The sequence below is a fragment of the Pecten maximus genome, chromosome 9 (genome assembly GCF_902652985.1).
Source record: "Pecten maximus chromosome 9, xPecMax1.1, whole genome shotgun sequence".
NCBI classification, from domain to species: domain Eukaryota; kingdom Metazoa; phylum Mollusca; class Bivalvia; order Pectinida; family Pectinidae; genus Pecten; species Pecten maximus.
In genome coordinates this window covers 10,274,333-10,299,077 of record NC_047023.1, presented here as the reverse complement: position 1 = coordinate 10,299,077, position 24,745 = coordinate 10,274,333, and the positions used below count along the sequence as shown (strand labels likewise).

At 39.6% G+C, this 24,745-nt stretch overlaps 2 protein-coding genes across 2 annotated transcripts in view; one reads left to right on the top strand and one right to left on the bottom strand.

Moving 5' to 3' along the window:
* Positions 1 to 12,878: 12,878 nt before the first annotated feature.
* LOC117335183 (phosphopantothenoylcysteine decarboxylase-like) lies at positions 12,879 to 16,528 on the bottom strand. Its single transcript, XM_033895165.1, has 5 exons — positions 16,118 to 16,528; positions 15,863 to 15,958; positions 14,490 to 14,618; positions 14,033 to 14,201; positions 12,879 to 13,072 (listed from the first exon to the last, which is right to left on the bottom strand). Exons 1-5 carry the CDS (start codon positions 16,292 to 16,294, stop codon positions 12,993 to 12,995), a joined length of 651 nt encoding a protein of 216 aa, XP_033751056.1. The 5' UTR covers positions 16,295 to 16,528; the 3' UTR covers positions 12,879 to 12,992.
* Positions 16,529 to 23,863: 7,335 nt separating this feature from the next.
* Positions 23,864 to 24,745, top strand: part of LOC117334906 (neuroblastoma-amplified sequence-like) — a 68,454-nt gene continuing 67,572 nt past the window's right edge. Inside the window, exon 1 of the mRNA XM_033894750.1 lies at positions 23,864 to 23,990. Within this exon, the coding sequence (XP_033750641.1) occupies positions 23,895 to 23,990 (96 nt within the window). The 5' untranslated portion in view covers positions 23,864 to 23,894. The remainder of the gene's footprint in view (positions 23,991 to 24,745) is intronic.

Genomic DNA, 24,745 nt, shown 5'->3' with positions numbered 1-24,745 from the left:
GCGTTGTACATTGTTATACTGTTATCTGAACTTGTGTCACACTTATATTTTCCTAAAGTTTCTGATGTTTTATCGGCCTTCTTACTGTAAAACAGTCGGCCCATATCAGATTTTCAAAAATGCCGATAAAATATCAGAAACTTTAGGAAAATATAAATGTGACACAAGTTCAGATAACAGTATAACAATGTACAACGCTATACCCCACTGATTGTATCGCTAGCTTCGTTCCATATGCTTGAACATGTCCGCATTAGGCAAAATGTAAAAATAAAAGATATTATTACTACATGTATTGGATATTTTTCAGTTTTTAATTATTTTGATTATTAGAATGTGAAGTGTATCCATACATCGTAACAACATTGTAGTAACATTATAGCGTTGTTACTGTTACTGAGTACGTATACTCCAGTAATGTTAGAGGATTACACGGCGAGAAAGTTGTGACAGGCGCCGTTGCGGTTGGCGTCAAAAAGAAAAAAAAAAATGGCTAGAGACCTTTAGATAGCTTAAGTTCGTACCCGTACATCCCACAACGTAGCTCGAGTTTCCTCTGGCCCTGACACCATGTCTTTGGTGTAAGCCTTCACCAGACATGGTGCCAGGGCCAGAGGAAACTTGGACTACCAGACATGGTGTCAGGGTCACAGGAACCTCGGGCTACCAGACATGGTGTCAGAGCCAGAAGAAACTCGGGCTACCAGACATGGTGTCGGGGCCAGAAGAAACTCGGGCTACCAGACATGGTGGCAGGGCCAGAGGAAACTCGGGCTACCAGACATGGTGTCAGGGCCAGAGGAAACTCGGGCTACCAGACATGGTGTCAGGGCCAGAGGAAACTCGGGCTACCAGACATGGTGTCAGGGCCAGAAGAAACTCGGGCTACCAGACATGGTGTCGGGGCCAGAAGAAACTCTGGCTATCAGACATGGTGTCAGGGCCAGAGGAAACTCGGGCTACCAGACATGGTGTCAGGGCCAGAGGAAACTCGGGCTATCAGACATGGTGTCAGGGCCAGATGAAACTCGGGCTACCAGACATGGTGTCAAGGCCAGATGAAACTCGGGCTACCAGACATGGTGTCAAGGCCAGAGGAAACTCGGGCTACCAGACATGGTGTCAGGGAAACTCGGGCTACATTGTACGTTGTGTGATGTACAGGGACGGGTATGCTGCAACTACAGACAAAAACTTACCTTTTCATTATCCGCTACACTGTAAGCCCCTCAATAATAAGTACCACCTCGATATAAAAACATTTTAATCTATACATGAATTTATTTGTTATTCACTTCTCGGAACTATCTGCGCGTTTGCAGTTCCTTGAAAAAAATATCTTGGCAACTACAACCCGGACGTTATGAATGACAATGGCCTTTAAAATTCTGGCTGTTTCAATTCTTTGATGATTGAGTTAACAATATAACACACACTATTTTACATTTGATACATTACTTTTGAATGGTTGGACTGATTCATGAAGGAGTTGTTGTAACTCTATACAGCTATCCAACAATTTAGTTTTACATTGTGTTGTCATTATGATGTCCGCCAAAAGTTGTCATTTTATTGTCCATAAAAAGCTGTAGTTCCATATCCCCAAAGGTTGTAATTGTGAACTCCCCTAAGGTTATAGCTGTGGTGCTCCGAAAGGTTACATAATGTATAATTATGATGTCCCACAGGTTATATTTATGATGCCGCAAAGGTTGTAATTATGATGCCCCAAAAGGTTATCACTATGACGTCCCCAAGATATGTCGCTATGATGTCCCCAAATGTTGTCACTGTGATGTCCCCGACGGTGGTAAATATGATGCCTCCAAATGTTGTCATTTTGATGACTCCGAAAGATGTAACAGTGATGTTTCCAAACGTTATCACTATGATGTCACCAAAGTATGTCACTGTGATGTCCCAAGGGTATAATTATGATGTCTCAAAAATTTGTAATTGTGATGTCCCAAAGTTGTCAATTTGATGTCTTCAAATGTTGTCACTGTGATATTCCCAAAAAGGGCAATCTAATTAAAATCAGACTTGTAATTTCCGCTCCTCTATGATACAATGCAATACAAGTATTGGCTGATGACGTCATTGACCAGTTATTTGAAGCTCAACGGTCATACTGAGATGACCTCCCACGGGGTGTTGTTAGATCTTGTATCTTGCAGTGTATCATAGTGGGGCGGAAATTACAAGTCTGATTTTAATTAGATTGCCAAAAGGTGGTAATTGTGATGCTCCCAAAGGTTGTTATTGTGATGCCCCACAAAGGTTGTTATTGTGATGTCCCAAGAAGGTTGTCACTGTGATGTCCCCAAATGTTGTCTTTGTGATGTCCCCCAAACGTGGTTATTGTGATGTCCCAAGAAGGTTGTTTTTGTGATGTCTCCCAAAGGTTGTTATTGTGATGTCCCCCAAAGGTTGTTATTGTGATGTCCCCCAAAGGTTATTGTGATGTCCCCCAAGGGTTGTTATTGTGATGTCCCCAAAGGTGGTTATTGTGATGTCTCACAAAGGTTGTTATTGTGATGTCCCCCAAAGGTTGTCACTGTGATGTCCCAAAGGTTGTCACGGTTATGTCCCCAAAGGTTGTTATAGTGATGTCCCCAAAGGTTGTCACTGTGATGTCTCCCAAAGGTTGTCATTTTGATGTCTCCCAAAGGTTGTTATTGTGATGTCCCACAAAGGTTGTCATTGTGATGTCTCCCAAAGGTTGTTATTATGATGTCCCACAAAGATTGTTATTGTGATGTCCCAAGAAGGTTGTCACTGTGATGTCCCAAAGGTTGTCTTTGTGATGTCCCCCAAAGGTGGTTATTGTGATGTCCCAAGAAGGTTGTTTTTGTGATGTCTCCCAAAGGTTGTCATTGTGATGTCCCCCAAAGGTGGTTATTGTGATGTCCCCCAAAGGTTGTTATTGTGATGTCCCCAGAAGGTTGTTATAATGATGTCCCACAAAGGTTGTTGTCCCAAGAAGGTTGTTATTGTGATGTCTCCCAAAGATTGTTATAATGATGTCCCACAATGGTTGTTATTGTGATGTCCTCCATAGGTTGTCACTGTGATGTCCCAAAGGTGGTTATTGTGATGTCCCAAGAAGGTTGTTATTGTGATGTCTCCCAAAGGTTGTTATTGTGATGTCCCCCAAAGGTGGTTATTGTGATGTCCCCCAAAGGTTGTTATTGTGATGTCCCCAGAAGGTTGTTATAATGATGTCCCACAAAGGTTGTTGTCCCAAGAAGGTTGTTATTGTGATGTCTCCCAAAGATTGTTATAATGATGTCCCACAATGGTTGTAATTGTGATGTCTCCCCAAAGGTTGTTATTGTGATGTCCTCCATAGGTTGTCACCGTGATGTCCCCAAAGGTGGTTATTGTGATGTCCCAAGAAGGTTGTTACTGTGATGTCCCACAAAGGTTGTTATTGTGATGTCCCCCAAAGGTTGTCACTGTGATGTCCCCAAAGGTTGTTATTGTGATGTCCCCAAAGGTTGTTATTGTGATGTCCCCCAAAGGTTGTCACTGTGATGTCCCCAAAGGTTGTCACTGTGATGTCCCCAAAGGTTGTCATTGTGATGTCCCCAAAGGTTGTCACTGTGATGTCCCCAAAGGTTGTTATTGTGATGTCTCCCAAAGGTTGCTATTGTGATGTCCCCAAAGGTTGCTATTGTGATGTCCCCAAAGGTGGTTATTGTGATGTCTCCAAAGGTTGTTATTTTGATGTCCCAAGAAGGTTGTTATTGTGATGTCTCCAAAGGTTGTTATTGTGATGTCCCCAAAGGTTGCTATTGTGATGTCCCCAAAGGTTGTTATTGTGATGTCCCCAAAGGTGGTTATTGTGATGTCTCCCAAAGGTTGCTATTGTGATGTCCCCAAAGGTTGTTATTGTGATGTCTCCCAAAGGTTGCTATTGTGATGTCCCCAAAGGTTGTTATTGTGATGTCTCCCAAAGGTTGTTATTGTGATGTCCCCAAAGGTGGTTATTGTGATGTCCCCAAAGGGATGTCACTGTGATGTCTCCAAAGGTTGTCATTGTGATGTCCCCAAAGGTTGTCACTGTGATGTCCCCAAAGGTTGTTATTGTGATGTCCCCAAAGGTTGCTATTGTGATGTCCCCAAAGGTGGTTATTGTGATGTCTCCCAAAGGTTGCTATTGTGATGTCTCCCAAAGGTTGCTATTGTGATGTCCTCAAAGGTTGTTATTGTGATGTCTCCCAAAGGTTGCTATTGTGATGTCCCCAAAGGTTGTTATTGTGATGTCTCCCAAAGGTTGTTATTGTGATGTCCCCAAAGGTGGTTATTGTGATGTCTCCCAAAGGTTGCTATTGTGATGTCCCCAAAGGTTGTTATTGTGATGTCTCCCAAAGGTTGTTATTGTGATGTCCCCAAAGGTTGTTATTGTGATGTCCCCAAAGGTTGTCACTGTGATGTCTCCAAAGGTTGTCACTGTGATGTCCCCAAAGGTTGTTATTGTGATGTCTCCCAAAGGTTGTTATTGTGATGTCCCCAAAGGTTGCTATTGTGATGTCCCCAAAGGTTGTTATTGTGATGTCCCCAAAGGTTGTTATTGTGATGTCCCAAAGGTTGTTATTGTGATGTCCCCAAAGGTTGTTATTGTGATGTCCCCAAAGGTTGCTATTGTGATGTCCCCAAAGGTTGTTATTGTGATGTCTCCCAAAGGTTGTTATTGTGATGTCTCCAAAGGTTGTTATTGTGATGTCCCCAAAGGTTGTCTATTGTGATGTCCCCAAAGGTTGTTATTGTGATGTCCCCAAAGGTTGTTATTGTGATGTCTCCCAAAGGTTGTTATTGTGATGTCCCCAAAGGTTGTCATTGTGATGTCCCCAAAGGTTGTCACTGTGATGTCCCCAAAGGTGGTTATTGTGATGTCTCCCAAAGGTTGTTATTGTATGTCCCCAAATGTTGTCTTCCCAAAGGTTGTTATGTGATGTCTCCAAAGGTTGTTCACTTGTGATGTCCCCAAAGGTTGTCACTTGTGATGTCCCCAAGGTTGTTATTGTGATGTCCCCAAAGGTTGCTCATTGTGATGTCCCCAAAAGGTGGTTATTGTGATGTCTCCCAAAGGTTGTTATTGTGATGTCTCCAAAGGTTGTTATTGTGATGTCCCCAAAGGTTGTTCACTGTGATGTCCCCAAAGGTTGTCTACTTGTGATGTCCCCAAAGGGTTGTTCACTTGTGATGTCCCCAAAGGTTGTTATTGTGATGTCCCCAAAGGTTGTCATTGTGATGTCCCCAAAGGTTGTCATTGTGATGTCTCACAAAGGTTGTCATTGTGATGTCCCCAAAGGTTGTCATTGTGATGTCCCCAAAGGTTGTATTGTGATGTCCCCAAAAGGTTGCATTTTCATTGTGATGTCCCCAAAGGTTGTTATTGTGATGTCCCCAAAGGTTGTTATTGTGATGTCCCCAAAGGTTGTCATTGTGATGTCCCCAAAGGTTGTCATTGTGATGTCCCCAAAGGTTGTCATTGTGATGTCCCCAAAGGTTGTATGTGATGTCCCCAAAGGTTGTCTATTGTGATGTCCCCAAAGGTTGTTATTGTGATGTCCCCAAAGGTTGTCATTGTGATGTCCCCAAAGGTTGTTATTGTGATGTCCCCAAAGGTTGTCATTGTGATGTCCCCAAAGGTTGTTATTGTGATGTCCCCAAAGGTTGTCATTGTGATGTCCCCAAAGGTTGTTATTGTGATGTCCCCAAAGGTTGTCATTGTGATGTCCCCAAAGGTTGTTATTGTGATGTCTCCCAAAGGTTGTCATTGTGATGTCCCCAAAGGTTGTCATTGTGATGTCCCCAAAGGTTGTTATTGTGATGTCCCCCAAAGGTTGCTATTGTGATGTCCCCAAAGGTTGTCATTGTGATGTCCCCAAAGGTTGTTATTGTGATGTCCCCAAAGGTTGTTATTGTGATGTCCCCAAAGGTTGCTATTGTGATGTCCCCAAAGGTTGTTATTGTGATGTCCCACAAAGGTTGTTATTGTGATGTCCCCAAAGGTTGTTATTGTGATGTCCCCAAAGGTTGTCATTGTGATGTCCCCAAAGGTTGTCATTGTGATGTCCCCAAAGGTTGTTATTGTGATGTCCCCAAAGGTTGTTATTGTGATGTCCCCAAAGGTTGCTATTGTGATGTCCCCCAAAGGTTGTTATTGTGATGTCCCACAAAGGTTGTTATTGTGATGTCCCCAAAGGTTGTTATTGTGATGTCCCCAAAGGTTGTCACTGTGATGTCCCCAAAAGGTTGTTATTGTGATGTCCCCAAAGGTTGTCACTGTGATGTCCCCCAAAGGTTGTTATTGTGATGTCTCCCAAAGGTTGTTACTGTGATGTCCCCAAAGGTTGTTATTGTGATGTCCCCAAAGGTTGTCACTGTGATGTCCCCAAAGGTTGTTATTGGGGTTTCCCCCCAAAAGGTTGTCACTGTGATGTCCCCCAAAAGGTTGTTTTTGTGTTTCCCCCAAAAGGGTGCCCCCAAACTTGTGATTCCCCCAAAGTTTGTTTTTTAAATTTGTTTCCCCAAAAGGTTGTATGTGTGTCCCCAAAGGTTGTTATTGTATGCCCCCAAAGGTTTTTATTGTGATGCCCCCCCAAGGTTGTTTTGGGATTCCCCAAAGGTTTTTTAGTATGCCCCCAAAAAGGGGTTTTATTGTGATGTCCCCAAATTTTGTTTTGGTGTCCCCAAAGGTTGTATTTGACCCCCCAAAGTTGTATTGGATGCCCCCAAAGGTTGTCATTGGATGCCCCCCAAGGTTTGTTATTGTGATGTCCCCCAAAAGGTTTTTATGTTTTCCCCCAAAGTTTTTTATTGTGGGCCCCCAAAGGTTTTGTGATGCCCCCCAAAGGTTGTTATTTGATGCCCCCAAAGGTTTTGGGAGTGATGCCCCCCCAAGGTTTGTTATTGTGATTTCCCAAGGTTTCATTGTGTCCCCAAAGGTTTTTATTGTATGCCCCAAAAAGGGTTGTTATTGATTTCCCCAAAGGTTTTGGATTCCCCAAGGTTGTCCTGGATGTCCCCCAAAGGTTTTTAGTGATGTCCCCAATTTGTAGGTTTTCCCAAAAAGGGTTGTCCTGTAAGTCCCCAAAGGTTTTTTATTGTATGTCCCCAAAAGGTTGTTATTTATGTCCCCAAGGTTTTTATTGTGTTTCCCCCAAAAGGGGTTGTCACTTGATGTCCCCAAAAGGTTTTTATTGTGTGTCTCCCAAAGGTTGTATGTGTTCCCCCCAAAGGTTTTGTTTTGTGATGTCCCAAAAGGTGGTTATTGGTGATTTCCCCAAAAGGTTTGTTTTTTGATTCCCCAAAAGGGGGGTTTATTGTGAGTTCCCAAAGGGGTTATTGTGATGTCCCCAAAAGGGTTTTTTGATGCCCCCCAAAGGTTTATTGTGAGTCCCAAATTTTGTTATTTTATGCCCCCCAAAGGTTGTTTTTGGGTGATTTCCCCAAAGGTTTTATGTATGCCCCAAAAGGTTTGTCACTGTATGTCCCCAAAAGGGGTTTTTATTGTGATTTTCCCCCCCCCAAAGGTTTTATTTGATGTCCCCAAAAGGTTTTGTTATTTTATGTCCCCCAAAAGGTTGTTATTGTGATGTCCCAAAGGTTGTATTGTGAAATTTGAATGCCCCCCAAGGTTGTTATTGAGCCCCCAAAAAGGGTGGTTTTTGTATGTCCCCAAGGTGTTATTGTGATGCCCCCCAAGGGTTTTGTTTTTTTGATGTCCCAAAAAGGGGGTTTTTTATTGTATTCCCCAAAGGTGGGGATTTTTTTTTTTTCCCCCAAAGGTTTTTTTATTTTTGATGTCCCCCAAAGGTTTTATTGTGATGTCCCAAATTTTTTTTGGGGGAATGTCCCCCAAAAGGGTTGCTATTGTGATGCCCCCCCCAAAGGTTGTTATTGGATGTCCCCAAAGGTTGTTATTGTGATGTCCCCAAAGGTTGTTATTGTGATGTCCCCAAAGGTTGTTATATTGTGATGTCCCCAAAGGTTGTTATTGTGATGTCTCCAAAGGTTGTTATTGTGATGTCCCCAAAGGTTGCTATTGTGATGTCCCCAAAGGTGGTTATTGTGATGTCTCCCAAAGGTTGTTATTGTGATGTCTCCCAAAGGTTGTTATTGTGATGTCTCCAAAGGTTGTCACTGTGATGTCCCCAAAGGTTGTCACTGTGATGTCCCCAAAGGTGGTTATTGTGATGTCTCCCAAAGGTTGTTATTGTGATGTCCCCAAATGTTGTCACTGTGATGTCCCCAAAGGTTGTTATTGTGATGTCTCCAAAGGTTGTCACTGTGATGTCCCCAAAGGTTGTCACTGTGATGTCCCCAAAGGTTGTTATTGTGATGTCTCCCAAAGGTTGCTATTGTGATGTCCCCAAAGGTGGTTATTGTGATGTCTCCCAAAGGTTGTTATTGTGATGTCCCCAAAGGTTGTCACTGTGATGTCCCCAAAGGTTGTCACTGTGATGTCCCCAAAGGTTGTCACTGTGATGTCCCCAAAGGTTGTTATTGTGATGTCCCCAAAGGTTGTCATTGTGATGTCCCCAAAGGTTGTCATTGTGATGTCTCACAAAGGTTGTCATTGTGATGTCCCCAAAGGTTGTCATTGTGATGTCCCCAAAGGTTGTCATTGTGATGTCCCCAAAGGTTGTATTGTGATGTCCCCAAAGGTTGTCATTGTGATGTCCCCAAAGGTTGTTATTGTGATGTCCCCAAAGGTTGTTATTGTGATGTCCCCCAAAGGTTGTTATTGTGATGTCCCCAAAGGTTGTTATTGTGATGTCCCCAAAGGTTGTTATTGTGATGTCCCCAAAGGTTGTCATTGTGATGTCCCCAAAGGTTGTTATTGTGATGTCCCCAAAGGTTGTCATTGTGATGTCCCCAAAGGTTGTCATTGTGATGTCCCCAAAGGTTGTCATTGTGATGTCCCCAAAGGTTGTTATTGTGATGTCTCCCAAAGGTTGTTAATGTGATGTCCCCCAAAGGTTGCTATTGTGATGTCCCCAAAGGTTGTCATTGTGATGTCCCCAAAGGTTGTTATTGTGATGTCCCACAAAGGTTGTCACTGTGATGTCCCCAAAGGTTGTTATTGTGATGTCTCCCAAAGGTTGTCACTGTGATGTCTCCCCAAAGGTTGTTATTGTGATGTCCCCAAAGGTTGTCACTGTGATGTCCCCCAAAGGTTGTTATTGTGATGTCCCCAAAGGTTGTCACTGTGATGTCCCCAAAGGTTGTTATTGTGATGTCCCCAAAGGTTGTCACTGTGATGTCCCCCAAAGGTTGTTATTGTGATGTCCCCAAAGGTTGTCACGGTTATGTCCCCAAAGGTTGTCACTGTGATGTCCCCAAAGGTTGTTATTGTGATGTCTCCCAAAGGTTGTTATTGTGATGTCCCACAATGGTTGTTATTGTGATGTCCCCAAAGGTTGTCACTGTGATGTCCCCAAAGGTTGTTATTGTGATGTCTCCCAAAGGTTGTCACTGTGATGTCTCCCCAAAGGTTGTTATTGTGATGTCTCCAAAGGTGGTTATTGTGATGTCCCCAAAGGTTGTTATTTTGATGTCTCCAAAGGTTGTTATTGTGATGTCTCCCAAAGGTGGTTATTGTGATGTCTCCCAAAGGTTGTCATTGTGATGTCCCCAAAGGTTGTCATTGTGATGTCCCCAAAGGTTGTTATTATGATGTCTCCCAAAGGTTGTTATTGTGATGTCCCCAAAGGTTGTCACTGTGATGTCTCCCAAAGGTTGTCACTGTGATGTCTCCCAAAGGTTGTTATTGTGATGTCCCCAAAGGTTGTCATTGTGATGTCCCCAAAGGTTGTCATTGTGATGTCCCCAAAGGTTGTTATTATGATGTCTCCCAAAGGTTGTTATTGTGATGTCCCCAAAGGTTGTCACTGTGATGTCTCCCAAAGGTTGTTATTGTGATGTCTCCCAAAGGTTGTTATTGTGATGTCCCACAAAGGTGGTTATTGTGATGTCTCCAAAGGTGGTTATTGTGATGTCCCCAAAGGTTGTTATTTTGATGTCTCCAAAGGTGGTTATTGTGATGTCTCCCAAAGGTGGTTATTGTGATGTCTCCAAAGGTGGTTATTGTGATGTCCCCAAAGGTTGTTATTTTGATGTCCCCCAAAGGTTGTTATTGTGATGTCCCAAGAAGGTTGTTATTGTGATGTCTCCCGAAGGTTGCTATTGTGATGTCCCCCAAAGGTTGTCACTGTGATGTCCCCCAAAGGTTGTCATTGTGATGTCCCCAAAGGTTGTTATTTTGATGTCTCCCAAAGGTTGTTATTGTGATGTCCCAAGAAGGTTGTTATTGTGATGTCTCCAAAGGTTGTTATTGTGATGTCTCCAAAGGTTGTTATTTTGATGTCTCCAAAGGTTGTTATTGTGATGTCCCAAGAAGGTTGTCATTGTGATGTCCCCAAAGGTTGTTATTGTGATGTCCCAAGAAGGTTGTCATTGTGATGTCCCCAAAGGTTGTTATTGTGATGTCCCCCAAAGGTTGTTATTGTGATGTCCCCCAAAGGTTGTTATTGTGATGTCCCAAAAGGTTGTTATTGTGATGTCCCCAAAGGTTGTTATTGTGATGTCCCCCAAAGGTTGTTATTGTGATGTCCCCAAAGGTTGTTATTGTGATGTCCCCCAAAGGTTGTTATTGTGATGTCCCCCAAAGGTTGTTATTGTGATGTCCCCAAAGGTTGTTATTTTGATGTCTCCAAAGGTTGTTATTGTGATGTCCCCCAAAGGTTGTTATTGTGATGTCTCCCAAAGGTTGTTATTGTGATGTCCCCCAAAGGTTGTTATTGTGATGTCTCCCAAAGGTTGTTATTGTGATGTCCCCAAAGGTTGTTATTGTGATGTCTCCAAAGGTTGTTATTTTGATGTCCCAAGAAGGTTGTTATTGTGATGTCTCCCAAAGGTTGTTATTGTGATGTCCCCCAAAGGTTGTTATTGTGATGTCCCAAGAAGGTTGTTATTGTGATGTCTCCCAAAGGTTGCTATTGTGATGTCCCCCAAAGGTTGTCACTGTGATGTCCCCCAAAGGTTGTTATTGTGATGTCTCCAAAGGTTGTTATTTTGATGTCTCCAAAGGTTGTTATTTTGATGTCCCCCAAAGGTTGTTATTGTGATGTCCCAAGAAGGTTGTTATTGTGATGTCTCCCAAAGGTTGCTATTGTGATGTCCCCCAAAGGTTGTCACTGTGATGTCCCCAAAGGTTGTTATTGTGATGTCCCCAAAGGTTGTTATTGTGATGTCTCCCAAAGGTTGTCACGGTTATGTCCCCCAAAGGTTGTTATTGTGATGTCCCAAGAAGGTTGTTATTGTGATGTCTCCCAAAGGTTGTCATTGTGATGTCCCCAAAGGTTGTTATTGTGATGTCTCCCAAAGGTTGTCACGGTTATGTCCCCCAAAGGTTGTTATTGTGATGTCCCAAGAAGGTTGTTATTGTGATGTCTCCCAAAGGTTGTCCTTGTGATGTCCCCAAGGGTTGTCACTGTGATGTCCCCAAAGGTTGTCACTGTGATGTCCCCAAAGGTTGTTATTGTGATGTCCCAAGAAGGTTGTTATTGTGATGTCTCCCAAAGGTTGTTATTGTGATGCCCCACAAAGGTTGTTATTGTGATGTCTCCCAAAGGTTGTTATTGTGATGTCTCCCAAAGGTTGTTATTGTGATGTCCCCCAAAGGTTGTTAATGTGAAGTCTCCCAAAGGTTGTTATTGTGATGTCCCAAGAAGGTTGTTATTGTGATGTCTCCCAAAGGTTGTTATTGTGATGTCCCAAGAAGGTTGTTATTGTGATGTCTCCCAAAGGTTGTTATTATGATGTCTCCCAAAGGCTGTTATTGTGATGGCCCAAGAAGGTTGTTATTGTGATGTCTCCCAAAGGTTGTTATTATGATGTCCCCCAAAGGTTGTTATTGTGATGTCCCCCAAAGGTTGTAATTGTGATGTCCCCCAAAGGTTGTAATTGTGATGTCCCCCAAAAGTTGTAATTGTGATGTCCCCCAAATGTTGCCACTGTGATATCCACAAAGGTAGTTGACAAGTTGACTTCACAATTGCATAACGTAATCATTTAACAATCCAGTAACATCTTACTAAGCTGGTGTTTTGGGCTTCAAAGTGTTTGATAAAATAGAGAACATCTTACCCATTTATGACGATCAGTCTCTCGGAAAGCATTGTGGCCCTAGCCTTTATAACACCCTCTCTGGGAGAGACAGAATGATTATTAAAAAGCGTAGGTTGCGAATGAAATTCAAATTAAACGTTTAGATGCCAGAATAGCAATGATGTTATCTACTCTCTCATCAAATTCAACAAACTTGGACAATACTAAATATTTTCCATAACCCTTCATGAATTTTTGCAAGAACAGGGAAATGAATACACATTTCTGAAATCTCAACTGAGATTCAATACAATCACCATAATATTTTGTTGGGTGCCAATGTGGATGAACAGGGAAAATACAGGAGTTGAAGGCAAGTCTCCAGTGTGATAATCTGCGACTCTACCAATTGAGCCAAAGAAGCATGCTTTGCCAGCTGAGTGACAGAGACTGTATAAACACACAGGTGCCTGACTCGTTTTATAAAATAATAACATATCAGAATACATATAAATGAGATTTAGGTACAGTTATATGTTATTATTTTATAAAACGTCAGTCAGGCACCTGTGATTAACACTGTGTATAAGACACACTGACCCTCTCCTTTGATTTATATATCATTACTGGCTTCATATATACATATATGTTGTCTTAATAATAGCTTGTTGAAGACATACAATTGCACAGAGCTGTGAAAATGACATTAATGTCATGTACAGTATTCTGAGATCAGCAATAATCATGGACTAGTGTTTATGTTGGCAAAATCTCCATTTTAATATAATAAAAGTTCTTATTTTCTTTTGACTTAGATGAAATATTTCTGACCAGGAATAAAACTCATCACATCACTTATATTGTGTTGATCAGGTGACTGAAGATTTGGAATTTAATGTTTCAATCACTTGTGAAACAATGGTGGACACCTCTGCCATGGCCCCATATCCTGTAAGATAACATAGATTAGTTTTAATACACTTTCCTCAGTCTAAACTTTACATAAATATATTTTCATTAACTACAGATCGATAAGTTTGAATTGAGGAAGTCCTGAGACCTGTTCGTTTACTGTAAATCACTAAGATTTCACGAATACTTTATTTCGCAAACTTAACTCTTCAGACATATTCACGGATATATGATTTCATGAACGCTGATCTAGAAATGACTTTAATTTCGCAAATGATGACCTGTTATAGTCATAGACTCTGCAAGATTCCTTCATTGGTAACCGACGGTAACCGACAGCTTGGTCGCCATCCCAAGGTGTTATTTTCATGCAAATAACCGCAAAGGATTTTAATTTGCGATTGACTCTCCTCACATGTTTACGCAAAAATAAATCCCACACGAAACAGGCCTATAAATGATTTACAGTATGTGGACAAACTGGTTCGTCAGTTTTTCAAATGTAATATATCAGACATAATCTTGATGGACCTGCAGATGTTGATACAGGCTCGTCTGAATCAATATGAAATCACCGGGTCCATCTTTATTTCATAAACAAACAACTTTGGTCCAACAGGTCAAACCATATGGACAACAAAAACAAAAATTGCCCTGAACTTTAAATTGGAAAAATTGTCAGGCTAAAACAAAAAATAATTCCAGCGATATTCATCTGTGTACAACTAGGGCTGATCCACTCTCAATTTATCTAGTAATAAGAACCTGTTCACATTTAATGGGTGTAGTGTTTCTCTACTTATTGTCACTTATTGACACTGTCAACATGTTGATCATCTTATTCATGAATCGTGCAGATGGCAAATATCACAATATTTTGAGGTAAATTTGCAACATTCTGGACAAGAAAGAAATTATTGGAAAAATGTCAGCCATAATTTTTTTCGATGAAGTTGCAAATATCAAAGTCAATAACAAAGTTGCAACATCCCTTTACCTGTGTCGCCACACGCCAGAGTCTTTTTTATACAAGATATCTCTCTATAGCCAAAGTTCCGCAGCTCTGAGGTATGCTTGCCACTAAGTGGGTGATTCCACATGTGTGTATTCATGGCTGGGGCAAACAAAAGGGGGCGCTGCAAGTCCCAGGCTCTAACAGTACATGTCTGTTAATAAAAAAATAAGACAAAAATTCAATATTTCATTTTCTTTATGTTCATTTCATTTTCTAAGGTATATAATATCTTCAGGCACATTGATTTTTTTTTCTGTAAAGTACATGTATATTTAATATACCTATATGTACATGTAGCTATATTTATGCATATGAAGCACATGAAAATCTCAATTTTTAAATATTTCCTTAAATAATTACATATGAATTTTTGAAACATGTAACTTGTAAATAGAGATTTACATTTCACTGCTTTTTCTCAAAAACTTGAAATTCTTACCAGTAAATTGTCACAAATTCCACTAGCAATTTTTGCTAGTGTGTTTGCATCTAATGGAGCAATAACCATCAGATCAGCCCAGCGCCTTAACTCTATGTGTAACACAGGGTCCTTCATTGTCTTCCAACCCTACAAAAGTAATGCTACTACTTAATATTTTATCTCCATGTGTAACACAGCTGTTCTTTGTTTGTCTTTTAGCCAGTAAACTAAATTGTTTCTTTATTTCATTTTTTTTTTTTTTGACAAATCAATAGAAAATATCTGTCAATGACAGATCTAATAGATATTTTCTATTGATTTGTCTGTGTATTATAAAAAAAAAATTAAAATTTTAAATTACAAGTTGAATATCTAGAATAACTTCTGGTACATTTAATAGGATATGTAAGACAGCCGCTGTTTCATTTTCGTATCAACACCATACATTCGTGAAGTAGGAAGTTAACTAAGCCTTTTGGATAGCAAGAAATACCAATTAGAATTTGGTCAATTATCATGCTTCAAACAAAACATATCACCACAAGTTAAAGTTGTTTAATATATTATTGACAGTAATTGAATTATTACATATTTCATGTACTACATTGTAGTCACATCAAAAGCAAGATGAATTGAATATATTTGGAATGTACATGTAGTAGAAGCTTGCTTTTAAAATTACCAATATCATATTTCATATGCAATACTAAATATCTGTTTGTTTTTGAGAAAGCTAAAACTGATAAGTGGTCGTAAGAATCTAAGCACTAAAAGATGATCAATTTTTTTAATTGATATTATACTGTATACAAAATTAAAACTGACAACATTGCAGTTTGTAGCTGTATCAAGAATTGTATCATTTATTACTAATCAATATATCTACATGTATTTGATGAGTATATTATTAAAATTTGTAATACAATTATACAAACACAATGTACAATTTCATGCATACCGATATCCACATGTACTACATGTACATCAACGTTTAATAAAACATATTCTCTTACAAATGTACATTCATTTGGGACATAGTACACCCTATGGTGATAGATTCTGTGGATGTATTCTCTGTATTCTTTGCAAATTTAATATTAGGACTGTCATGGGGACTGGGAAGGCCAAGTCTACATGTAAGTATATATTAGGCCAATTACAAGTCTAGCTAAAGAAACAATCTGCTTTTTGTCTAGTATTGAGGAAGACTTCCAAATATCTATGAGCCATTGATTAAGAATTCATTTTTGTCTTTGGCCCTGGGGCTTCTCTCCTCTCCAATCCTGCTGTAAGATTGTCTAATTATTACATCAAAAATGATATAAAAAATGTTGTCCTGCAACCATGTACACTGGAGAACCATCGACAAAAATCTGCAGTCATGTCTTTACCTGCCATTCATCAGCATCTCGGAGAACTGGGACTTGTAGACATGAGTGGTCAAAGAAATGGAGGGCATTTTCAGTGGTCACTACTTTGATTTCCAACTGAAATTGTGCAAAGTAGGAAGTATAAGTTCAATTTAAACAGTAATTGTAAATACAAAGACTGGAAACAAGGATATGAGATAATATGACACAATTCGTAAATACATCATTATTTAGATATTTAATCAACACATTAGGCAGAATGCACAATTGTTGTACCTGATCATCTATGTTCATCAACTCCTGTACAAGTATTGGCACCTTGACCGATGCCACACTTCCAGTGCACCCAATCAGAACGTTTCTTGTTTGTCTTTTCCCTACTGAATCATCCATCTCAGGAACATGCTCAGTGTAAATGTCCCTTTCCATTTCACAAATTGATGATTGGTTCATAATGTATATATAAATATTACGAAGTATAGATTCAAACCCTGTATAATATAGGCAAAATGAAAGTAAAGTTCTGTAAACCAGTTATATCATTATGTAAGTTATGTATTGAGAGACATTATTGCAGCTAAGAAATATGTATGAAACACCTATTTTAAGAAGTTCCGAAAGGAGAAGAAAAGCATGTCAAATAATAAAAGTAACACCAAAATCGAGAACGCCACAGCCAATGTAGAATCTAGTCGTTATCGCTCTATAGAAAACGAAATGGTGGTAGAGAATTTGTGTATCCCGAGCCGAGCCCGAGCTTTAGACCCGAGCCCGAGCTTTGGATATTTTCGTTTTTCTCCTTCATTACTGAATGGATTAAGGTGATTTTTTCTACAAAGATTTAATTTCAGGTTTTAAATCAATCCGTGTAAGTGGATTTTCTTAAAATGTATTTTAACGTCCTAAATCGACGATTTTCATTTTTTAGGGGGAGAATTTGTGTAGCCCGCAATCAAGCGTGACTATTCATGTTTTTTGCTAATTATTTCCGATACATGCTATTATTGAGAAATATTACTAGATACAAACAACAAGTAAATATAGCTGATTCTAAAAATATAAATTTCAACATATATCTAATGTGACTTGATGTCAAATTTTGACATGTTTGTAACCGCGCCGACGATCAATGAACTCGTCGTGTTTACCGAGCTTTCACCGAGCCCGTGCTAAGGGCAGATAACTCTATCGATCCCGAGCTTTGTAGAACTTTTAGCCATTCTTGTATAAGAATGTTTCCGGGCTCCGCGACGAGGACGCAGTTCTACAAAGAGCCCATATCATTTTATTTTAATGATTTTATATATATTTACCCATCTTTTCATTATTGTTTATCACATTAAAATATGTTTATCACCATATGTACGCCATATGGCGTGAAAAGTTAGCACCTCGCCAACCGGTGTCTTCCTTCAGTGATATAAATGTTGCATCGCATGATTAACATTTTGCCTGTGTTTCCTTTTTGGTTCACCATGTCGCTATCAGTGTTTTCCTGGAACGTCAGAGGAATAATCTCGTCTTCGCTATGTATAAATAAACTTCTATCAAACAACGCGTATGACGTAGGCCTCCTGTGCGAACTACGATTACCGACTAGATGTGCAGACTTTCCGTGTAGCATTCACGAAAGCTATAACACTTACCCTTCACCTACTGACACTAATTATAATTCCATATGTTGTGGTAGTGGTGGACTTGTATTTCTAGTTCATAAGAACCTCTGTTACTCTGTAGAGGGAATAGATATTAGTCAATCAAATCGTATAATCGGAATTAGTATACACCGTGTTGATTCCACACCGCTTTTTCTGTTTGGTGTATACATGCCAAGCGATTCTAGTTTAACAGAATTTACAGAACTCATTGACTCACTCGCAGACATCATTAAGTTCTACGCTGAAAATGGTGACGTAGTAGTAGTTGGTGATTTCAACGCTCAATATGATACATTTCCGGCGTCATACTCAGCTCGACGGAAGAAGCATCTACTCCATGAACTTATCTCTTCCAATAATCTTATCGCCATTAATAAATCAAATGTGTGCGATGGTCTCTCTCACACCTTCACCCCAACTGAAACTACCATTGACTACATTCTGACGAAAGACACTATGACCGATTGTGTTGAATCAGCAAGAGTTTTTTCCACTCCTGACACAGATATAGCATCTGACCATGCAGTATTGGAATGTTCCTTAAGATCGCCACCCATAGTACACTCCTCATGTCTCAAACCATCAGTCCATCTGAAATGGAAATCGTGTAATGTTGACCATCTGATACAATACCAGTTGGCGGTTGACAGTGTTTTGGTACAATACACCGAATTTGATATTAAGGGCCCAGCAGACATCGATCTATTCAATGAGATCGTTACGGATACTCTAATTACCTGTGCACAGTCTTGTATCCCAGTATCGCGATATAACCCTCGTTTGAAACCTTATTGGAATAATGATGTGAAGGCAGCTCATAAGACTGCTCGTGACAGGCGAAATGGGTGGATCGTTGACGGGAAACCGCGTGGGTTTCAACATTCATCTTACCGACTGTACAAAAACGCAAAACGCGCTTTCAAGAATGTCCAGCGCTCTGCGTATGACGAATATTTACGTTCCCTGCAGCAAAATTTGAATGATGCTGCGGACTGTGACAGTAAAATATTCTGGCGGGCTCTGAAGCAACTTAAAGGCCCCACTCGTTGTAATTATTCACCGTTAAAAGTGGGTAATGAAACTTTAAGGTCTCCAGTTGAGATAACGGAGGCTTTCGGTAAATATTTTCAAACAATTTACATGGCTAATTCAAAACGAGCGGTTCCGATTGAGGTTGAAATATCAGACGGTCCTACTGATGTTCTTGATACAGAAGAACTCAACAGAAAACCAGTGTTTTCTGAAATCGAACGGACAATTAGAAGTCTAAAGCTAGGAAAAGCCCCGGGTGTAGACAGTATACAGAATGAACATTTAAGGTATGGAGGCCGAACTCTAATACTGTGTATACTGAAGCTTTTCACAAAGTGCATGGAGTTAGAACACGTCCCAACTATCTGGAAAAAGGCCATTATTCTTCCAATATTTAAAGGTGGTACTAAGTCCCGTGGTGATCCGGCAAGTTATAGGCCCATTTCCCTTCTTTGTTGCATCTATAAGCTATTTGAAAAAGTCATCAGTGTTCGCATACAGGATTCATTAGTCACTTCAGATACCGTATTTCCGAACGCACAACAAAACGGCTTCAGAAAATCCCTAGGATGTTCATCTGCTACATATGCCCTGCAAGAAACTATCCATCATAATCTTGAACTGAATAGTAAAGTTTTTATAGCATTTTTGGATATCAAAAAGGCTTTTGACACTGTTTGGCACGCTGGACTTCTCCACAAAATTCACGTTCTCGGAATCACTGGTAATCTCTTTAACACCATACGAGACTCCTACACGGACATGATGAGTGCTGTGACGTGGCATGGCATGACGTCACAGTGGTTTTATGTTGGATCTGGTGTTAGGCAAGGCGGTGTATTATCTACGTTTTTATACCAGTCATTCATAGACAATCTTCTTGATCTTCTAGAAAATAGTCAAAACGGTGCGAATGTTGCGATTCTCAATACTGGTAATCCGACTCTTGCCGACGACATTACGTTGATAAGTACGTCACCTCTAGCTCTTCAAAGACTCCTGGATATATGTCAGACTTATAGTGAAAAGTGGAAATTCGAATTTAATAACTCGAAATGTAAAATTGTTGTAGTTGGTAACTTTATTCCGATCCGCCCGAACTTTGCCTGGAGGCTTGGTTCTGACAGCATAGAGACAGCTGTATCCCAGGTTCACCTTGGGACAATAATCTCATCTACGATGTCCAACATGGAAAGAGTACAAACTGCGTGTGACAAAGGAAGAAGAACACTCCACTCGATAATTGGCATTTGCCCATCTACCGCCATTAATCCTCTTATCAAGGCCAGCTTATATAAGAAAGTCGTTTTGCCGTCTATTCTTTACGGATGTGAACATTGGTTAAACCTTACCGTAAGTGATATTACCAAGCTAACACGCTTCCAGCACTACGCTGCCAAACTTATTCTCTGTGTTCATCGGCGGGCCAGATCGGATATGGTAGAACCAATGCTTGGTTTATTTAGAATATCTGCGGAAATTGACAGGAGAAAGCTGTGCTTCTTACAGAAAGTTATCTCCCTTGACTGCTCTTTTCTGGTTAAAAGGATTTTCTTAGCGCGACTATATTCGTTTCTGAGTGCGCATGCCTTCAAACCTGGATGCCCTCGCGCCAACGGGTACTTCCCAGATATAACCAATGTGCTCCAGAGATATAAACTATTTCCGTACCTTGTTACATATACTCAAACCTACGTCTTTCCTCCGAAACGGCAATGGAAACGTCTAGTAAAGGCGGCTATATCTAGTACCGAAAACAAAGCCTTACAGGATCGCATGGCATCTGATCGCGATTTTGAGTTGTTTCGTGCGTGCCACTGCTCATATGGACCTTACGTTATGTGGCAAGTCGCGGAATCTCTACCAGACACCCAGATAATTCAATCGTTATGTGCAACATTGACCTCAAGCCATGTTAGTGCAGTGTGTGTCTTGTGCAACCAGCCCTTCAGCGATGTCATCGTGCATAGCAGCTCCATCTGCCCCCACTTCAGGGAATCACGTGAACGTTTCCTACAAGATATTCTGAACGATTTTGGCCCACGTGTTTTCAACATCGTGACATGCGAGAACAACGCATCATTTGTTCAAGTCCTACTAGGCGCTAGTAAGAACATTCCATTTGATGATGATATTTGCAGGAATCGCTTCCTTATGAAGGCGGCTCGATTCGTTGTTAGCGTCACGCGCTTATTCTCGCCCTGATTCTGATGCAAGTACGCGATAGTGAGTAAGCTACATAGTAGCTACTCATGGAAAGCGCGCTAAATGAACTCTTCACTTATTTTGATATTACTTTTTTTTTCTGTCGATTTTGTTGTATTCCACTTATCTCCTTTGGGAGGAAATAAAGTTTGATGATGATGTATAAGAATGTTTCCGGGCTCCGCGACGAGGACGCAGTTCTACAAAGAGCCCATATCATTTTATTTTAATGATTTTATATATATTTACCCATCTTTTCATTATTGTTTATCACATTAAAATATGTTTATCACCATATGTACTTTTGTATTTTTTTACGTAGAAAATAAGGTTTTCATTTGTGTTATAAACCAATTCACTCGTTTACTTTTTATCTGTTACTAAAGCTATTTCTTTTAGTAAAAAAATATTTTCATCAATGCATGATTTTAATACAACTACAGTACTATTTTCCTATTGTATTCTAGTTTGAATTTTCGAACATTTAGTACAATGCCAAACGAAACTGTCTCTTGAAAAATGAAAATCTGACTGATCACAAACACATCTATTGTGAAACCACCTATCGCAACCAGCGTCACAACTTACCATATCATCAAAAACATTAGAAATATGACATCCATCTGACTCACAATCGATAAAAATATCATAAGTTAAGGCTTGAGAAACTTTCTTTTTTCTGTATTTACTAAGTTTTTTCTTTGGAAATTTAGAAACCTACAATTTGAAATACAATTTACTAGATGCTGTCTCATATAATCTATGTCGAATTCTATTTCTTCACTACCTTTAAACCCATTAAAACAAAACTCTACTAAATTAGCGATGACAAAAACCCCAGTCAACCCAATTTGTTTGCTGTTGTATGCTAAGTAAAATTATTTTTAAGATTTTCCTATTTCCCCCGTATGATGAACTTACCTGCATTTCTAAGGACGCTGACAAATGATCTTTCTGCTTAGTTATACCTATCTTGATTTCGTTACAATAGTAATTCTGGAGATAATAAAAAGACAAAACTGTACTATCTAACGGTAATTCTTTCCAATTATTTAAAGATTTAATTAAGCTATTAGTCCCCTCCACAATGTTATTTGTAATACCCATATACTTGTTACCTACACCTAGCTCCGATAGTACCCACCAACCTGAATCGTCACTATCCATCACAGGGCACTGTGTTAATAAAACGAACATCATGGCCCTATCATTAAAGGCTTTACTAATGTCATAGACATATATACAGAGAGATTGGTAGCTCTCTATTTGCCCTTGTGTTTACATAGTGGCCCCTGACCTTCCCACAATCCTTTGCGGTCACTCGGTTCAGTCTTCACTAGACGCCATATTGGAGAAAACTTGAAAACCAGACACATAATTATCGATAATTTCTATTTGAAATCATCACCAAGATCCAATTATGTGCTTTAATTTTATTAATATCAAAGTGCAGAAGTGTCATCAATATGAAATATATCACAATTTGCTGTCCAAGTGTTTGTATTTTGAGTATGAAAGTCAAGCACAACGCAGGAAAGATCGGCGGGAATCTCCAATTTTCGAAAAGTCCCTATGGGGTTTTCGAGAATACGGATAAATAACAACAATGTGCATGATAATCAAGACCACATTCCATAAGTATGATAGTTTTTGGTTAATGTGGTAACTTTTGTAGTGGCCTAGATAAAACAATGTGCTTTTTGTGTGCGTTTAAAATTGACGATGTTTTGGTCGGACGTAATGGCTGCTTAATTACAAAACTTGGACATGTCGAATAGGACCCAATGGATTTTCGAAAATACGGATAAATGACAACAATATGCATGATCAATAAGACTGTATCCCATAAGTTTGATAGTTTTTGGTTAATGTGTTAACTTTTGTAGTGGCCAAAATAAAACGATGTGCTTTCTGTGTGTATTTAAAATGACGATGTTTTGGTCTGACGTAATGGCGGATTAACCAGAACATGTCGAATAAGTTCCAATACTACGATACACACATGCGCATAGCCCGATTTACCTGCGCTCGCGTGTGTTTGATAGGAGACAGGACGCTCTCGATAAGGGATATGCGTGAGTGGTCACGAATAAAGGGAGCCACTATCTGTACGGGGAAATAGCGATGTTACTAATCTCTCTGTATATATGTCTCTGCTAATGTACAGTCACAAAGCTCGGGATCGATAGAGTTATCTGCCCTTAGCACGGGCTCGGTGAAAGCTCGGTAAACACGGCGAGTTCATTGATCGTCGGCGCGGTTACAAACATGTCAAAATTTGACATCAAGTCACATTAGATATATGTTGAAATTTATATTTTTAGAATCAGCTATATTTACTTGCTGTTTGTATCTAGTAATATTTCTCAATAATAGCATGTATCGGAAATAATTAGCAAAAAACATGAATAGTCACGCTTGATTGCGGGCTACACAAATTCTCCCCCTAAAAAATGAAAATCGTCGATTTAGGACGTTAAAATACATTTTAAGAAAATCCACTTACACGGATTGATTTAAAACCTGAAATCAAATCTTTGTAGAAAAAATCAATTTAATCCATGCAGTAATGAAGGAGAAAAACGGAAATATCCAAAGCTCGGGCTCGGGTCTTCGGCTCGGGCTCGGCTCGGGATACACAAATTCTCTACCACCAAACGAAATGCGTAAACTGTTTTTGTTATAAAGGAGAAGGCTACAATCAGGATAAAATTGCACGGATGTCTAATCTACATTTACAATAGAGGGAATTATTATCAAATTGACTGATTTTAGCAGTGTCAACAGATTAGTTTGAAGACAAATACAAAATACCTACAAACTGATATCCACGAGCAATACAAGGAAGAGCTCTGTTACTATTATTGTCTTACATTTTCCCTGGTCAATGTGTCAGTATTGCACAGAACAGTAAGCTTACACTATAAAATCAAATAATGTCATGCCAAAAATCAAAAACTAAATTACAATAAATTGGTATCTTCAAGACCGTAAAGGTTGGTAAAATAATTGTCTATGTATCATAATTACAAATTATGTTCATTCCTGGTCAATTTATCTAACAGTTACGCCTAGACAAAATTACACATTTCAGAGGTTTCCGAATTACTACTCAATGGAATAATAAATTCCGAGAGGTTCCGAGTTCGGTTAAGACGATGGAGTCGAATGATGACGACGTGGGTTCCAGCGAAGACAATATTCTGTACGATTTCACCATCCAGGCGGAATGGCAGCAGGAGCCAGAAGTGTTTGTTAGTTTCTGTTTGATATATATATATATGCATCAGATGTATCACAATCTTAACAAAAACTGACGTAACGTCTGTTCAACTTCTGTTCTGTGTCGGCCCACTTCCTTTCACTTTCAACTACATAACTTTAAGCTGATAGCATCATTCATATAATGAATGTCATCAGCTGATCCATTATTTTTGCTTGACACCTGCTTATTTGTCTCCCTCTATCAAGTAGCCAATTTCTCCCCTCTTCCATTGAGAAAAAAATAAGTTATCGAGCAAGGCTTTTTCTGATGGCTTTTTGGGGCCGATAATGGGCCAAATCCCGGCTTGACTTTTTACTCAAATACACTCAAATATACTCAAATACACTCAAATATACTCAAATACACATAAAATATACTCAAATACACAAAAATATACTCAAATACAAATGTATTTCACACATATAACCTTATTTTGTGCGTAACATGGTCGTTAATAAGCGATCAGGCTACGATCTTGCGAACTATGATACCCGGATCGGTTGGGATATTTAGGCTTTACTGAAATTGACTTGGAATTATCAAAACGTTGGGAAATGGGGCTTAAATTAGCATTATTTTCAGAGAACAGAGCCAAATATTTGTTCTGAAATGCTCAACTGTATCATATGCAAAACATTAGTGGTTTATTTGACCGAGAAGTAGTTTAAATCAATGTTTTAATCATTCGCGATTCACGGTCCGATTGTCGTCCGAGTTGAATTACAGAAATGGCCGATAATGGAC